Source organism: Chinchilla lanigera, unplaced genomic scaffold (assembly GCF_000276665.1).
Source record: "Chinchilla lanigera isolate Chin_1 unplaced genomic scaffold, ChiLan1.0 scaffold00028, whole genome shotgun sequence".
NCBI classification, from domain to species: Eukaryota; Metazoa; Chordata; class Mammalia; order Rodentia; family Chinchillidae; genus Chinchilla; species Chinchilla lanigera.
The window spans coordinates 5,682,060-5,699,023 of record NW_004955429.1 but is presented as its reverse complement, the minus strand read 5'-3'; the positions used below and the strand labels follow the sequence as shown (position 1 = coordinate 5,699,023).

General features: G+C 40.2%; 1 protein-coding gene across 1 annotated transcript in view; it reads right to left on the bottom strand.

The window, feature by feature from the left end:
- Positions 1-16,964, bottom strand: part of LOC102011029 (chromosome unknown open reading frame, human C10orf67) — a 124,214-nt gene that overhangs the window by 99,266 nt on the left and 7,984 nt on the right. The window contains exons 2-4 of the mRNA XM_013515364.1: positions 12,084-12,204; positions 10,541-10,684; positions 8,228-8,302 (exon numbers count right to left, since the gene is read on the bottom strand). Coding sequence (XP_013370818.1) covers positions 8,228-8,302; positions 10,541-10,684; positions 12,084-12,204 — 340 coding nt within the window. The remainder of the gene's footprint in view (positions 1-8,227; positions 8,303-10,540; positions 10,685-12,083; positions 12,205-16,964) is intronic.

Genomic DNA, 16,964 nt, shown 5'->3' with positions numbered 1-16,964 from the left:
AAGAAGAAGAAGAAGAAGAAGAAAAGTGTATGTAATGCCTGTATTGCAAAGTTTATTCACCTTAAATTTGCCTAGTCTATTTCTCTTAAGACTGAGGGCATCAAGATAAGAGGAACTCAAGAAACACTCAACTTCCAGCTTTCACAACACCCAGTTCCAGACCTTTGGGAGCAATGGCTATAACTTTCCAAACTGGGTTCTAGGAAAAGCAGGGCTGCAGGCTTTCCCTGGTGAGGTCACCTTCCCCAAGCAGCACCAGTTATGCCAGGACTGAACCAAGGCAGACATTTTCCCCATGCAATCGAGGACAATCAGCTCATGGAAACCTCACTGTCCCTCAAGCCACAGGATCTTTCCAGAACTATGAGATCTGGAACAGATTGAACAGTCAATGGAACCCTGGGCCATCTCGGCTGATCCTTACAAGCCGGCCTGTGCTTTTATGATGCCTGCATCAGGGTGAGCTCCCTCCAGCACCCAAACTGGAGTCTATCTTTTCTCCATCACTTCCTAACTCTGCCTAATAAATCTGCCTATGACCACACAGATGAGTTCTAATTTCTCTCCTTTTTTTGGAGTGTGTATGTGAGACAAAATCTTCTAAAATTGTTAAATTGCATAGAAGGGGCTTGCACTTGTGATCCTCCTGCCTCAGCCTCCAAGTGTTGGGATTACCACCATGTGCACCACCATGCCCGGCTTTAGAGTCTTTCTCTGTGGTGAGTCAAGAATCTTCTCCATGCACCATGGTTGAGGTCCCCTTTCCCTCTTTCAGGGACCTCAACGGATCCTACCCAGTGCAATTTTTTTTTAAAAAGTCTGAATGCTGGCTGACACACTTCAAAAATCAAGAATAGCTAAGAAAGATGTAAGAAATGTCTTTTAGCTGAAAAAAAAAAAGGGGGGGGTTACCTCTATCCTTAACTGATCTCCAGAGGGCAGCAGAGAGTCACTTACACGGGTCCTCTGCTCCCAATGCACACTTAGGTTGTGTTTTAGTCTTTCTATTCTGTCTTGCAATAAGTCTTAACACCCTGGGTGGGCAGGATTAGGCAGGCTTTGTCAGGTCATGGATTATAGCAATGCTTACAAACCAAAGTGAAGATTCAAATAATTAATTTGATATAAACAAATTTTAGTCAGACAAGACAGCTAACCACAATTAATATACTTTCTGTTAAACAAACAATTAGAATGTTAAAGAAACACCAAAGAATTATAAAGAATTTAATCCTTTCAGGTATCCCCACTCATAGAAGTAGAAATAGTCTAAGGAATGATATTCATTATTCAGCCATTTTTAAAAACATTTCATAAATATTAGAATCATATCAGTGTCCAAGATATTATTGAAGACCCAGAGGTCTATAAAGCATGTTTTAATGAATCATGGAATTCTGAATTATGCTCACACTGTAAACAACAAGAACACTGGAGAAGAAAGTAAAGAATTCTGTTATGGTTTGTGTCTAGAGGTCCCCCCAAAGCTCATGCAGTCATAGGTGGGGCTTTTTCAGAGGTGGCTGGATCTACAGTATGTGATTGATCCATGGTGCAATGCTAGGACTAAGGGTGGGTGATAATTAAATCAATCCACTGGTCAAATTGGCACTATCCTAACCCCAGTAGCCTGGATACAATATAAGCGACAGAAGGAGCCTTCTCTCCTTCCTTCCTTGCTTGCTTTTACTATCTTCTGCTTGCCAAGAACTGGTTCTCCTCTGTGTTTTCCCTCTGGCAAACCACCCTGCCATGGAGCCAGCTGATTATGGGCTGAAACTTCAACAAACTGTGAGCTAAATAAACCATGCAAGGGGGAAACCATGCAAGCTTGTGTGTCTGATTTGTTTCACTTAACATTATGGTCTCCCTTTCCCCCTTTAACTCTGTGCATAGGGTATTTTGTATCAGCAGTGAGAGAAAAATAATTAAGACAAATACTTAGACCAAAACTGAGAGACTGAAGAAACTCAGAGAAATATGCAGAACACACACATTGGCCTTAACCTTGAGGATTTTATTAAAAAAGATAAACTTGAGCTTTGGTTATCAACCCATTACAGGACACAGAGAAAAGATAACTAGGTCCTCTTCAAGAGGTCAGTTCTATTTTGTTTTTTTTTGTTTGTTTGTTTTTTTGTTTTTCTCTGGTACCAGGAACCGAACTCACGACCTTGCACTTGCCAGGCAGGCGCTTTTGCCGCTGAGCTAAATCCCCAGCCCCCTAAGAGGTCAGTTCTAAATAACAGAAGACTTCCCCATTAAAGTTGGGACATCAAAAGGATAGGACAAGTTGGAGAAATAGAAATTAGAACAATACTGAGATTCCATCTCACTCCAGAAAGAATGGCCATTTTTAAAAAGTCAAATAATAACAAATGCTGGTGAGGCTGTGGGGAAAAAGGAATCCTTCTGCATTGCTGGTGGGAGTGTAGACTAGCATAACCACCATGAGAATCAGTATGGAGATTCCGCAAAAAGCTAAAACTGGAAATTCTATTTGACCCATTTATTCCCGTTCTAGGCATTTTTCTGAAAAAAGATAAAGACATCATGCTATAGTGATAGATGAATATCATGTTTATAGCAGCACAATTCACAATAGCTAAATCTTGGAAGCAGCCTGTATGTCCATCAGCAGATGAATGGATAAAGAAAATATGACATTTATACATAGTAATTACTGCTGTGCCATAAAGGAAGATAAACTTGAGTCATTTGTAGGAAAATGGATACACCTTGAGACCATAATGTTAAGTGAAACAAATCAGACACACAAGCTTGCATGGTTCCTCTTTCCTGAGAAACCCAAATGATAAATAAAGAACAAATTAAAACATAACAGGGAGTAGGGAAGTATATTTTTCTTAAATGGGAAGGAGATCAAGAGATGGAGAAGGAGGGGGAGGGGAGAAAAAGGGATGAAGAAAGGAATAAAGACGTGTTATGCGCATGTACCAACTCCACATAAGAAGGTAAACATTATGGGCTGTAAGAGGTACAAATAAAAAATTAAAAAAGAACGAAGTAGAAGTAACCACCTTGAATTCTGTACGTACTCTCACTTCACTATACTGGAACTGGGTCCTGTCTAGAAATTGGCTTTAGGGAAAGGGAAGGGGAATAGATCTTCTGGACGTTTATAGCTAAAAGGTAACCCACACAGGCTGCTACCCAAATTCATACAGCTGAGTGTTCTAGAACTTACCTTACACTGAGAAATAGGTTACAGAGTGGGCATAAGCCCAGGAGTCTCACACGAACAAAAGCAGATATTCTCTAAAGAAACCTACCTCTATTTCCAGGCCTCAAATAATTCTCTCGGAAATACGAGTTCACAATTAAAAGTCATGAAATTCAAAAGCAAATGATTTATCATGAATGAGAGTCAGCACTTGGGAAACCCGCACTTATCAGATCCTCAGCAATGGAAGGTGTGGACATTATGAAACATGAAATGTAAATGTTTTCAATTCCCAGTACAAAAAAAAAATGTAAATGTACATAGAAAGGTAAATGTAATATTTAGATATTACATTTACATTATATTTAGATACAAAGAGGGTGGGTTAACAGTTGATTTGCATTTTCAAAAACATATTTACTTATGATGAAAATTTTAGGACATATACCAAAATAGAATTTGTATTTTTATTTTGGTACCCTGGAATCAAACTCAGGACCTTGCGCTTGCCAGGCAGGCACTGTGCTGCTGGGCTATATCATTGGCCCAAACAAAATAAAGGTAGCAATAGCTTGCCATATACCTACCCATGTGTTTATCAATAAATACTCTTGATGGAACCCTCAAGAAACATGTCATTGATCTATTTTTTTGGTTTTTTTGAGATAGGGTCTTGCTATGCAGTTCAGGCTGGCCTTGAGCTCACTTTGTAGCCCAGGCTGGTCTCGAATTCACAACAATCCTCCCGCCTCAGCCTCCCGAGTGCTGGGATTACAGATGTGTGCCACCTTGCCCAGCCATGTCATTGATCTTGAAACACTTCAAGGTGCATTCTAAGAATTAGGGACTTTTTCTTACATAATCACAATGTCTGTATTATATGTAACAAAATTGATAAATAGTTCCTTAATGTCATTTACATAATAAAATTCTTCCTCTTGTCTCAAAATTTTTCTCCTTTGTTTTTCCACAACCTACTCCCCATTATTTGAGACAGGGTCTCCCTGTGCAGTCCAGGCTGGCTTTGAACTCAATATCCTCCTGCTTCAGCCTCCTGTATGCTGGGACCATATAAGTACTGCCTTGTGTCTTATTATCCTCAGCTAGGAATGAAGATATTGCCGCCTATCAAAGTGCTTACTCCATGGGGTGAAACTAGGCAGAAGATACTGAGCCTTCGTGTCTGGGTACCACACTTTGGAGAGGCCAGTGGGCAAAGGTGCTGCTGTTGATGTGCAGACACAATGGGGCTTAACTTCTAATTAGCAAGAGCACAAGCTTAGACTACAGTGCTGTGAAATAGCTCCTGTTATTAATGATACCACTGGGCTGGAGATATAGCTCAGTGGCATAAGCGCCTGCCTTGCAAGCGCAAGGTCATGAGTTTGATTCTTGGTATAAAAACAAAACAAAACAAAAAAAACACCACTATCTGAATCACATCAAGAATTGAAAAGCTGTGGCCAGGTATGGTGGCTCTGCCTGAAATCCCAGCATTCTGCAGGCTAAAGCATGAGGATCTCAAGTTTGAAGCCAGAGTGATCTACATAGCAAGGCTCTGTTTTAACAACAAAAAAAGAATTGAAGAGTTGTCACCAAAGAACCAGCTTGTTAATTTAACTCCAATTTCAACTGCAGGAACCACATACGGCTGGTGGCTTCCATATGCAACATTAACAGCTCAGACCATGCGCTTCTCTGACTGGGTCCTATTTTCCCTGTCACCTGATATGGGAAGTAGGAAACTATTTTCCCTAAAAGTCCTGCCTAACCAGCATCTCTCCTTCAGATAACATAATCTCTCTTCCATCCAGGTAACCCCCACCAATGGCTATGTGACTCTGGACTGGCCACACTATCCAGGGCTGGGCATTCTGGGTCAGTTCTTTGAACTTGTAGGATCTATTTAAAAAGACATACTCTCTTCAAGTTTACCCTGATGTGGGGAGAAAACGTTTGGAAATCAAATCATCAGAGAAGGCAAGATTCAGGGATGAACAATTTCTTAATGACTTGTGCACCTTGACCCAGGTTTTCCTGAAGCACTAATGCTACTCTTTTTAGTCACACATGCCAGTACAATCTCCTTTTAGCTAATGACCATGTGGATTATATTTCTCTCGCTTGGCACCAAAAATATTCTGACATGCACTAAACTGCTCACCTAGGATCCCTTTTGACTTCTTGTCCGTCGACTGAGCACTTAATTTTAAACCCAGCACAAATATCACCTCCTCTGTAAAGACTTCCCAAAGAGCACTGGCAGAAATAACTGGTCCTCTGTGGTGTCCCATAAAATCCTGGTCTGTGTGCTTATCTCAGCACTGGTCCACCCACACTGTGACTGGATTGTACTCTTCTCCCCCTCTACCCATCCCTACCGCGTCGCCGCAAACTCAGGGTCCAGCACATCTTAGTACCAAGTATTCACTCAGTGAGTGCTGGTTGAATCGAAGATGATTTGCCTTACTTAACCTGTATTTCATGCAGTTTGCTACTGTCTTTTGACAAACTATGTCTGTGTTTTTTAAAACTATTTATATTAGGTCTAACCATATCAAACTACTGATATCTTAACCTTTTTTAGTTCTAAAAATGGCAATTTCATACAGAATACACAATAAATAGTTAAGGGTACTTTCACCGTATCTGTGGTCAGTGGACAGAGTCAATAAACCTAAATACTAAAAATAGGAAAGAGGCAGACAAAGACAGCAACACTGAAGAGCACCGTGAGTATGTGAAGGTGTTTACTTATTTAATAGCACGTAGGTGGCACTAACCATGTTCTAAGTGCTTCAGAAAGATTCATTTTGCCTTCAGAACCAGTATGTGAGGTGGGCACTATTATGATCCTCATCTGACAGCAGAAGAAACTGAGGCAGAGACAGCAGGTACTTTGTCAAAGGTCACACAGTCATTACATGGCAGAACCAGGGTTCCAACCCAGAAGAGTTTCACTTCCGGGTCCCTCCTCCAAAACACACACTGTGCTAACTCTTAACGGTGATGCTACTATTCTGTGCTAGCAGCAAACCTGTAGAAAAGTCATCTGTCCAACAAACTGAACTGAGAAACGGCTCACTAATGTGTGTGGATACTGTCCCAGCTCTCTATTGTTGGGTAACATAGCTCCCTAAACACGGCAGCGTGAGCACAGCCCTTCGCTGTGCTTGCAAATCCTGTGAGTCAAGGGATCGGGCAGCAACCGCAGGGGTGTCTTGTCTCTGCTCTGTAAGGCCTGTAATTGGCTGGTGGGCAGAGTCACTTTGGAAGCCTCTGCACTCCTGCTTTTGAGCCTGAGCTGAGATGAAAGGAAGGCTGGGTAGGAAGGAGCCTGGAGCCCCAGTACCTACAAGTACCTTCTGTGGGGCTTAGATTTCTCGGCAGAGCAGCTGGGCTCAGGGAGGGCGAGGCCTGAATGTGGACATTCTGGGAGTTTAAGGATAAAGCTGCCTGGCTTCTTTTGACCTGGCCTTTGCTTCCTCACTCCCCATGCTTATCAGCCAGCCGAGAAGGCCAGCACCAACTAAAGGGAGGGGAATTAGCTGATGCCGAAACGCGAGGAGCAAGGTGTGTGAGGCACACCGCTGCAGCCAGCTTTGGAAACCCAGTTTGGCACTGTCGCAAAGATTGTTGACAGATAATTGAGCCCAGAATATTTTCTGCTACAAGTGACTCAGCAGACAACTAACAGTGCCTTAAGCCCTGATTAAAACGTGTTCTCTCGTGAAGTAAAAGGGCAAGAGGCAGGGCAAATCTGAGCTACTCTGGTTGGCCAAGGATGCCACCAAGGGCCCCAGCTTCCCATCATTCCACTTTGTCCCCTCAGCACAAGCCACTGGATCTCTGACTTTGGTTTCTGGCTCGCTGCAGCAATTCTAAGCACCAAAAGGAGACAGAGTGGTTCCAAAGAAGGAAAAATGATGCTTCCTCACATGACTTCCTTTTAATTAGGAAGAACCATTTCTTTCAAAACAGCCTGGTGACCAGTGGGACCTGACATTGCCCAGGGCCTTGCCATAGCTAGACAGGAGCTTCTACAAAATCAAAAATGCTTCTGTTAATGAGAAAGGGAGAGCTGAGAATGTGTAGCTGGGGACAAGGACTTTGTGCAGGTGACACCAATGTCAGCCTCAGGGACAGGACATTAATTTACTCCGCAGCTATGTGCTGATTGTTAAATGGTGCACCGCACACAGGGCTTAGACACAGGGGCACATCCGTGAATAAGTCACACAACATCCCCTCATAAGGTTTATGGTTTGGCTCAGAGCAGAGACCTTTAACAAATAATCACACAGTTAAATACAAATGTATTAAGTGCTATGTGAAGAGGTGTGCAATCAGAGGACGATTAGCTATGGATATAAAATATTTATTTATGCAAGTATATTGAAATGGAAGGTGGGGTTAGAGTTACAAATACTGAAAGAAGCCTGAGGTCTTCATGAAGTCTTAAAAAAATCATGGAGAAGCTGGGCGTGATGGCACGTGCCTGTAATCCCAGCGCTCAGGAGGCTGAGGCAGGAGGCTTGCTGCAAGTTTGAGACCAGCCTGGGCTACAAAGTGAGCTCAAGACCAGCGCCAGCCTGAACTGCATAGTGAGACCCTGTCTCAAAAAGAAAAAAAAAAAAAAAAATCATTGAGAATATGAATTTTCCCACTGTGTAAGAATGAAGGACTATGTCTGGCAGATAGAAGTGTCCCTGTCACTTGAAAAGTCCCTCCCTGCGGGGCATCTGATCGTCTATCCAACTGCATCTTCACCAGACAAACTTTGGGTTACTTTGGCTCTTGCCCAGGTAGCCTGGATACCAGATTGGCATTTTTCCAGCCTCCAGAGAGTTATCACCGTAAAATGTTGTTCTGGTAAATTTAATCTGAGTGTGAGCAGTGGCGGGCCTGAACCCTTTGAGATAACCTGAAAATCAAGGAAACAGACTTTAAAGGTACAAAGAAAGACTGGGCACTCAAGGTGAGCCAGCTGGGTGCACGCACCGGAGCTAAAACCAGCCTTGCTCTCCCCGGCACCGAACCCACCTGGTACATTCCTTTGACGACGGCGATGGCATCAGCTAACTGCTGCTGAAAGCATTTTCTCATATTCTCCTCATTCTGCAAACCAAAAATAAATACAGTAAGCACGACAGTGTGCTTCCAGATATGGCTCACACGCACTAGGGAGGAACCGTGTGGAAAATTCACCATCAAAATCACAACAATTGCTCGAGAACTTCAACTTATAATCATTTCTTCCACGCTAAACTATTATAACACAGTTAACTTGTACTTATACCTAACCAAAAGCAATAACAATAAAATTAATGCAGTATAGACAATTTCATTTTATAGATCAGGTTAAATACTTTAGTGCCTTCCCTGAGATATAAAAGTTGCAAAATCTGAGGCTGAGGCAGGAGGATCATGAGTTCAAGGCCAGCCTGGACTATAAGTGAGACCCTGTCTCAACAACAACAACAAGTAGCAGACTATTTTAGTGGTTCATATCTCCTTCTTCTCTTTATACTTTTTGATGTGATAGATGTATGAAAAGAAATTTGGAGTGGCCAATGTATAAACTAGACTCATTCTCAAGTCAATCTGATACTTTACTTGGGTAGGAAAAAGTAAGAGACAGTACATTTTTTGAAAAAATGCTTTTGAGTCTGATATCAATTCTGATTCCAGCAAATAGACTGTTGAGAAAGAAAGGATTGAATTTAAATATTGTGTCCCTTATTATCTAGACTTATTTAGATTACTTAACCTTGGCAAGCTCTTTCCTAATCTGTAGATCATGGTTAATGGGATTTTCATTTTAGAATTTCAAAAGGCCTATGGGATAAATTTATTTCAAAGACTTAGCATATTTAGTATGTTGTGGTCAACAAAATATGACTTTTTGTTTTCTAGCACAGAAATAATAACAATGCCTGATTTTAATAACAGGTAAGTCGGCTACCCTGACCAAAAATTTTACAAAATTCCTTGAAGCACCAGTTTTCATGTCCTGGCTCCTACAGAGCATCAAAGCACAAATAACATCATATAAAGCTGTGGGTAAACCATGTGTGGTGGCACATGCCTATAATCCTAGCGCTCTGGGAGGCTGAAGCAGGAGGATCGCAAGTTTTAGCCCAGGCTGGGCAACTTAGCCAAGTCAGTGTGACCCTGTCTCAAATTTAAAAGGGTGGAAGGTGTTGGGAGTGTGAAGTCCCAGGGTTTAGACCGCAATGCTGAGGGGAAAAAAGTGTGCTTAAGAACAAGAAGTCAACGACTGGGGTTTTGACAGAGATTACATTTAATCTGTACATCAATTTGGAGATTATTGCCAATTAATATCTTAACAGTATTGTTTCTTCTAACCCATGAACCTGGGATGTCTTTTCATTTACTTGGTTGGTTTTTTTATTTCTTTCAGCAATGTTCACAGTTTGAAAAAAACAATTAAAGGGGCAGGGAATGTAACTCAGTGGCACAGTGTCTGCCTGGCAAGTACAAGGTCCTGAGTTCGATTCTCAGTACCCAAAAAAAAAAAATAGTTTGCACAAATTTTGTATTTCATTTGTTAAATTTGTTCCCTCGTAGTATTTTTAAATTGTAGAAAATATTATTTTTAGTTTAAATTTTTTTGTTTTTTTAAATTTTTAATTGTCCACTTCAAGTGTACAGAAATAAATTTTGTTTGATCTTGGCAACAACAACAAAAAAAGGAAAATAAAAAAAGAACAAGAAGTCAAACATCAAGTTATTTGGCCTGAAACCTGACTTTCCTCTCTGCTGTTGAACTGGTGAACCTGAGCGAGTTAATTAAACTTTCAGTATCTCGGTTTCCTTACCGGTCAAAGAGAAAAGACAATACCAATTTTATAAGATTATACCAATTTTAGAAGGTAAATATGAGGATTAATGAGTTCATAAACAACGTACTTTTATTATTTTTTTATTTTTATTTTTTTTCCCGTATCAGGAATCAAACTCACAACCTCACGCTTGCCAGGTAGGCACTGTGCCACTGAGCTAAATCCCCGGCCCCAACAAGGTACTTTTAAAAAAGTTCCTCACATATAGCCAGGTGTGGTGGCACACACCTGTAATCCCACCACATGGGAGGCTGAGGCAGGAGAATCACCATGAGTTGGAGGCCAGCCTAAAGTACAAAGTGAGGCCATGTCTCAAAAAACAGAAGCAAACAAAAAACAGTTCTGACACAGAACAAAGCTCTAAGTATTAGTTACTATACGAGATGCAAAATAAGTTCCCCACTTAAGCCACTGAATTCAACACCGCAGTGCACACACACTGAAGCACAGGAGTGCGCATTTCAGTGAGAACAAAGGACAGAATGTCTACCTGTTGATAGTGCTTTTCCATCTCTAAGATCCTGTCCTGGAGAGCAACGACGATTTTTGAAGACTCTTCTTGAAGACTGTCCTCAAACTTCAACTGAACCAGTTCTTTAAGGAACCTAAAATCCACCTGAAGGGCTGTAATAACCTAAAAATAGAAAAGTATACAGTGAGGCACATAACTGGGTACCTGGTCAAATCTACCTCTTCGTCTGGGATATACATTAGGGGGCCCAGTAACCCCATCTCCTGGTGGCTGGGGCTTCCAAAGGGCAGCAAATCTGCCCAGGCAAGAAAACGCAATAGAGTGTGATGCTTTCGATACAGTTCGTCTCTTCAACAGTCATGCTGCTGAGTTGAATCCGAGGGAGAGGTCTTCAGCAGGTGGAAACTTCATCTCACTGTGGGGTTAGGACGTGGGCCCTTAGGATCAGACAAAGCCATCCTGGAAGGAAGAAGGAAGGGGGCAAAGGGAGGAGAGAGGTGGGAAGTGGGGAGCGAGGGGCGGGAACAGGCAGTGGCGGCAAGCGTGTGGGAAGTGTGTCTGTAAGAGGGTTCCCCAGGGCTGCCGCACATCATTTCCGTCCAAATCCTAGACCAAAACTTAGCCAGACAGACACACCTAGTACAAGAGAAGGAAACTATAAAACATTTCTGAAAATTGTCTTTATAAAAACAGACAGTAAATCAGCAAGTATGTAGGAAAGAGACATCCTCAAAAGCTACCAGTGGGAGTATAAATTGGTATAATCTCCGCACAGGGCAATTTGGCAATATCCTTAAAATGACTAATGCATACATCCGCTGACTCAGAAACTCCACTTTTAAGAATTTACACCACAGATTTCCTGGCATATGAATATGCACAGGGTTATTCATTGCAGTAAAAGATCTGAACTACCAAAATGTCTATCAACAGAGGGATAGCTAAATATATGATGTACACTTTGTGTCATGATGTACTTGCGAAATAAATGAAGAAAGCCTTTATGTGCCAATATAGAATGATTTTCAAGTTGTATTAAGCAAGAAAATAAAAACGAGCTACCTAAGAGTATTTGTAATGGTATGTTACTTCACGTAACAGTTTTATTGGTTAAGGTTTTTAATGATAACTCTTGATATATGATGTATGTGGGAGGTTATGTTCTTTGACAATCAAGCATTCCAAATAAAATATGGGAAATGTCAAGATTTGACAAAGCTGTATGACAGGGAACACAGTTTTTTCATATACTATTCTCTATATTCTCTCCATGTATGCAAAAAATTCTATAACTTTTAAAAAGTGTCATAAATAGAAAGCACACAGATGTGAAAAGTATAAAAAGTAGCAAAACATTTTACAAAGCAAACTAACACGTAAGTATGACATAAATACAAATCACAGCTTATATTCATTTTTAAAACTACAATCGTCATTCAGCTCGCTTTCTCAAAGAGGCTAATATTTTTAAATCATTCATCATTTAATTCTGTCAGTGAAAGACACAAGAAGACAAGTGTTAAAAATTATCATAAAAATTGCAAAATAAGTCCAGATTTACCTGAATTAACTTTTGTGTAGATGAACTTAATTCTTTTACTGGCAAAATCTCATTGGTATCTGTTTGGGTAGCATGGTCTGTGGTGAAAAAGCCAACTTTTAGATCATCTGAAATGGTATATCTGAAAAAAAATAGATGAAATGTGTTTCATGTTATAAAATATTTCCTTAGAATATATGTTAGTAAAGCTAGTATTTGGGGGTAGTTGTATTTTAAGTAAGGGGCTGGTGATGCCAGGAAACTTCTGAAGTAACTTCTGCTCCTGATTTGGAGGACATCAGGACTTCAGGTCATCAGACGCTCAGGACTGTGGCATAGCTGCTGGGCTGCTACACATCTTATTTCCACCTTCCGAGACATGATCTATCTAAGTGTATCCCTTTAATACCTATGTACTGTCAGTACCTGTGCTAGTGCTGGAAACAATTATAAACTAGGCATGGGTATAGCCCGCAGAAACACTTTCAGATGATGATTCTCAACATGTGAGCCAGGTGTGGTGGTGCATGCCTGTAATCCCAGCACTTGGGAGGCTGAGGTAGGAGGATTGTTGTGAGTTCTAGACGAGATTGGGCTACAAAGTGAGCTCAAGGCCAGCCTGAACTGCATAGTGAGACACTGTCTCAAAATTCACACAAACACAAAAAAAAAAGGGCTAGGGATTTAGCTCAGCGGCACAGTGCCTGCCTGGAAAGCGTAAGGTTGTGAATTTGATTCCCGGTACCAGAAAACAAAACAAAACAAAACAAAAAAATCACACACACACAAAAAAGACAGGCCTGAAAAACATTTGCCTAAATGTAAAACAGTGGCACTTTCTCATTTGAGTTTTGGTTTTGAAAGACATGATTATTTTTTCTTTAAAATGTGCTTTTTTTATATTAATATAAAATTGCTGAAATAAATTAGTGTAAATTTAATTTATATTAGCACATAATTGTTTCATCATTATATTGCATAATAGAATTATGTATTTGACTTTTTCTTTTAAATTTTTTTGTTTTGTTTTGTTTTCAGTACCGGGAATCGAACTCATGACCTTGCACTTGCCAGGCAGGAGCTGTGCCTCTGAGCTAAACCTCCAGCCCCTTCTTTTAAATTTTGAGTACGGCAACTGTCAGTAGATATGACCAGCATAAACTAAAGGTCTTCAAAGTTGCCAATAATTTTGTGACTGTTAAGAAGTCCTGAAATGGAAAGATTTGAGACCTGTTTCTTTCACATATTCATACCACCAGTTTGTGTTTGATGGTTAAACCTCTTCCTAAAATATCTGAATGGGTCAGGCGCAATCTTGGAAATCACTGCCGTGGCCTCCGACTGACAGTCATCTTGGTAATACAGTAATAAAAAAGCCAATTTTCTGGATGCTGTCTCACTATCAATTAGCTCAAACTTACTACAGATCTCTATTTCTAAGATGTTAGCTTAAAAAACAAAAACAGGAAAGCCCAAATAGAATTGTCCAATTTCAACACAGGCTTTAAAGACAGAGTTCCTCTCCTTCCTTCTTTGCTAACCTGCTGGAGCAGACCCTGGCAGGGACAGCCCTTGGTCACACCTCTTTTCTTGCTAGCTGCAGAGCCTTAGATTTGTCACCCATAGAGCTCAGGGGAGGTGGCCTATATTCCCAGTGCCGGGAATAGATCCTGCCTAGTCTAAGGCCATCATGGTGGAATCCTGTTCTTCTTGGCAATGAATGAGCAGAGGTGAGTGTAGAACCTGGTTTGAAGGAGTAGACATTACGAAAAGGCTGCTGGGAGATTTCAAGAAAGGCTTTTTAGACTCCTACATAGAAAGTACCACAGAGAGTTTCCCATGTTGACTCTGGATATGGTCAAGTGTCAGTGTAACGCCAAAAACTCTTCCAGTCATCCTGTGGCCACAAAAAGGACCAGATAGAAGACAAAGACAGTATCTAGATGATAACCTTTCAAAAAAAGAAAGAGAGAAATACATTTGATGGATGACTTCATTTGACTACTGCCCAGCTATCTCTGTAACTCATTATATCTCTGCCTTCTTATGAGGTCATATAATAAGTACACCAAGTATTGGCAGTTCCTGACGATCACAGTTGAAAACACTTTTTTTTTTTTGAAAATTGATTCATTTTATTCAACAACTACTTATGAGGTGAAAACATCTCAATGGATACTCTAAAGGTGTGATACTAGGGAAATTAACCTTTTGTGCCTTAGTTTCCTCTCATGGAAAACAATAGTGTCTGCTTCATATGATTATTGTAAGAATTAAGTCAGTTAATACTTACAAGCATTTTGGTGCTGGATACATAGTAAGTCCTCAAGCAGTATTACCTGTTATTGGTGGTGTGACGGTGGTCAGCACTGCTACACTGTCATGTTTTGAATCATAATTTTTGCATCATATTTTCAGAAAACCATGAAAGCATAGCAAGATTCAACTAAGAAAACCTAATATTTTTTTCTTTTAAAGAGAATAATAAAAAAAGCACAATAGCAAAATACCAACAACGTAGGCAAAAATAAAACAAAATGAAAACAATAAAAATGATACAGGTTTCAGAACAAAATGATAGGAATTAACAGTGGCTGTTACATTACATATTGTTATCTTCAATGAAGTTGCTCAGATTACCAGAGGCAAGAATGCAAGATTGATCAAACCATTAAAGAGAATAAAAAATAAAAATTAAAAAAAATTAGAAATGATACAGAGTTTCACTAGACAAGATGGTAGGAATTCACCAATGGTTGTTATATTGCATATTGTCTTCAAATTAGTTGTTCAGATTACCAGATATAAGCATGCAAAATTGGTCAAAAAGAAAAAATATTAGGCAGTAGCTGTTCCTTTCAATAAACCATTGGATTTCAACAGTACAGTTATCCCAGCTATCCATATTTATATATTTTTCCTTTCCTTCTTCCTCTTTTTGTCCTTCCCCTCATCCCAGTTATTCCTTCCTTTGAGCAATTTCTTTCCCTTTCATAGTTCTTAATATTCAAAATGATTTCTAATGAATCTCTCTAAATTCTCAACTTCTACAACACTCATCAATGTTATAATGATGATAGACCTGTCCACAGCACTATCTGGGTGAGGAAGAAATATCTGTATTTAAATGAAAATTTCTGATGTTTTGTCACAGAAAATTGTATTTTCGGTTAGTCTAATTCACTGTAGGTGTCCCACATTTTTTCTTATGGGCATACACTACAGCCCTGAGGATCCCTGCATGTTCTTTTTGGATGTGCCAAGAACAGAATTTTTCACTAGTCTTTCTGCAGACCATTTCTCAGAGCTGTGTTTGCAGTGAGCAACTTGAAAGGATGCAGGCACATCTTTCTCTGCCAAGAAGCAGATTTGTTACGTCCCCCTTCTCACCCTCCGGTACTGGGAACATAACCCAGGGCCTTCACACTGAGCTACATCCTCGGTCTTCTTTTTAAATTTTTTTTTTTGAGGCATAGTCTTGCTTAGGGTAGTCTCGAACTTTTAATCTCTTGCCTCAGCCTCCCAGAATGCTAAGATCACAAGTGTGTACTACCGCACAGGGCAGACTCGTTATGCCGCTACCCAAATGGTGAGTCCTCAAGCTCAGGGTTGTTCTTTGGTGTACCTAACCATGTGTCCAGTGTCTGTGTCATCATTATGGGGACTAGCAGCACAAGGATTCAGCACAAATGAGCACAAAGTTCTGGCTATTGCTTTTTTTGATAAAAACCCTTTGTTTCTGACCCAGGAATATTTTGTCTTCTGCCAAAGACATGAACTAGTAACTGGAAAGCTGTTAGTGACTAAGTAGGATAAGAGCTCAAATACCGCATAGTCTTTTTCAAGAATTTGGGCCATAAAACCCATTTAAAATGCTTGTTATTTTGGGTGTTGTTGTGGACTGTATCTAGATGCTCTTCAAAGCTTCATGTGCTCAGATGGTAGGTGGGGCTTTTGAAAGATAATTGAATCAGGAGGGTGCTATGGCCCAGTGTGGTGTTAGGAGGCGAGGCCTGGTTGGAAGGGGCTGAAAGAGTGCCCTGGATGGATGTATCTTCCTTCCATTTCTCCCTTTGCTCTGTGCTTCCTGGCTGCCATGATGTGAGCAGTTTTCCTTCCGCCAGGCCCTCCTGCTGTGGAGCCAGCCTGCTATGGACTAAAAGTATGAGCATAAATAAACCTCTCTTCCTTTAAATGGCAGGTGTTGGGGGTATTATATTTCAGTGACAAGAAAATAACTAAGAAAGATGTCTTTTTTTTTAAGATACAATGATCAACTGAAAAGATTACCAATATTTAAGGCTTTGCCTACTTAAAATCTACAACCATCTTTGAAAATCATCTGTGAAAACTACCACTAAATTACTGCTCTCATGTGAAAATTAAAGACGCTGTTGTGCTGCATTATAGAAGTGAATGAGTCATACGATCAAAGTTAAATAAACATATTTCCAAAGTTGTTTATAACAAAGTAGGAAGAAAGCAATTCTTAAGGGATGATGACAAAATTTCAGAAAAGTGTTTTTGATTCTTTTCAAAGACGACAACTATTATTAAGGACAAATTGTACATGTGGGATTATTTTTCTCCAGAAATTGGATTTTACAAACGTTGAAATTCTCTTTTATGATATATTGTAGAATCTTTTAAAACGTAAAACAAAAATAAAATTATTATATTTTCAGCCAGCTATGGTAGTACACATCTTTATTCCTAGCACTCTGGGAGGTTGAGGCAGGAGGAAGGCAAGTTCAAGCTCAGCCTGAGCAACCTGAAAGCTTAGAGAGAAAGACAGAGAGAGAGAGAGAGAGAGAGAGAGAGAGAGAGCTGTAGATATACCTCAGTGTGTTAGCCGTAGGTTCAGTCCTCAGGCACACACACACACACACACACACACACACA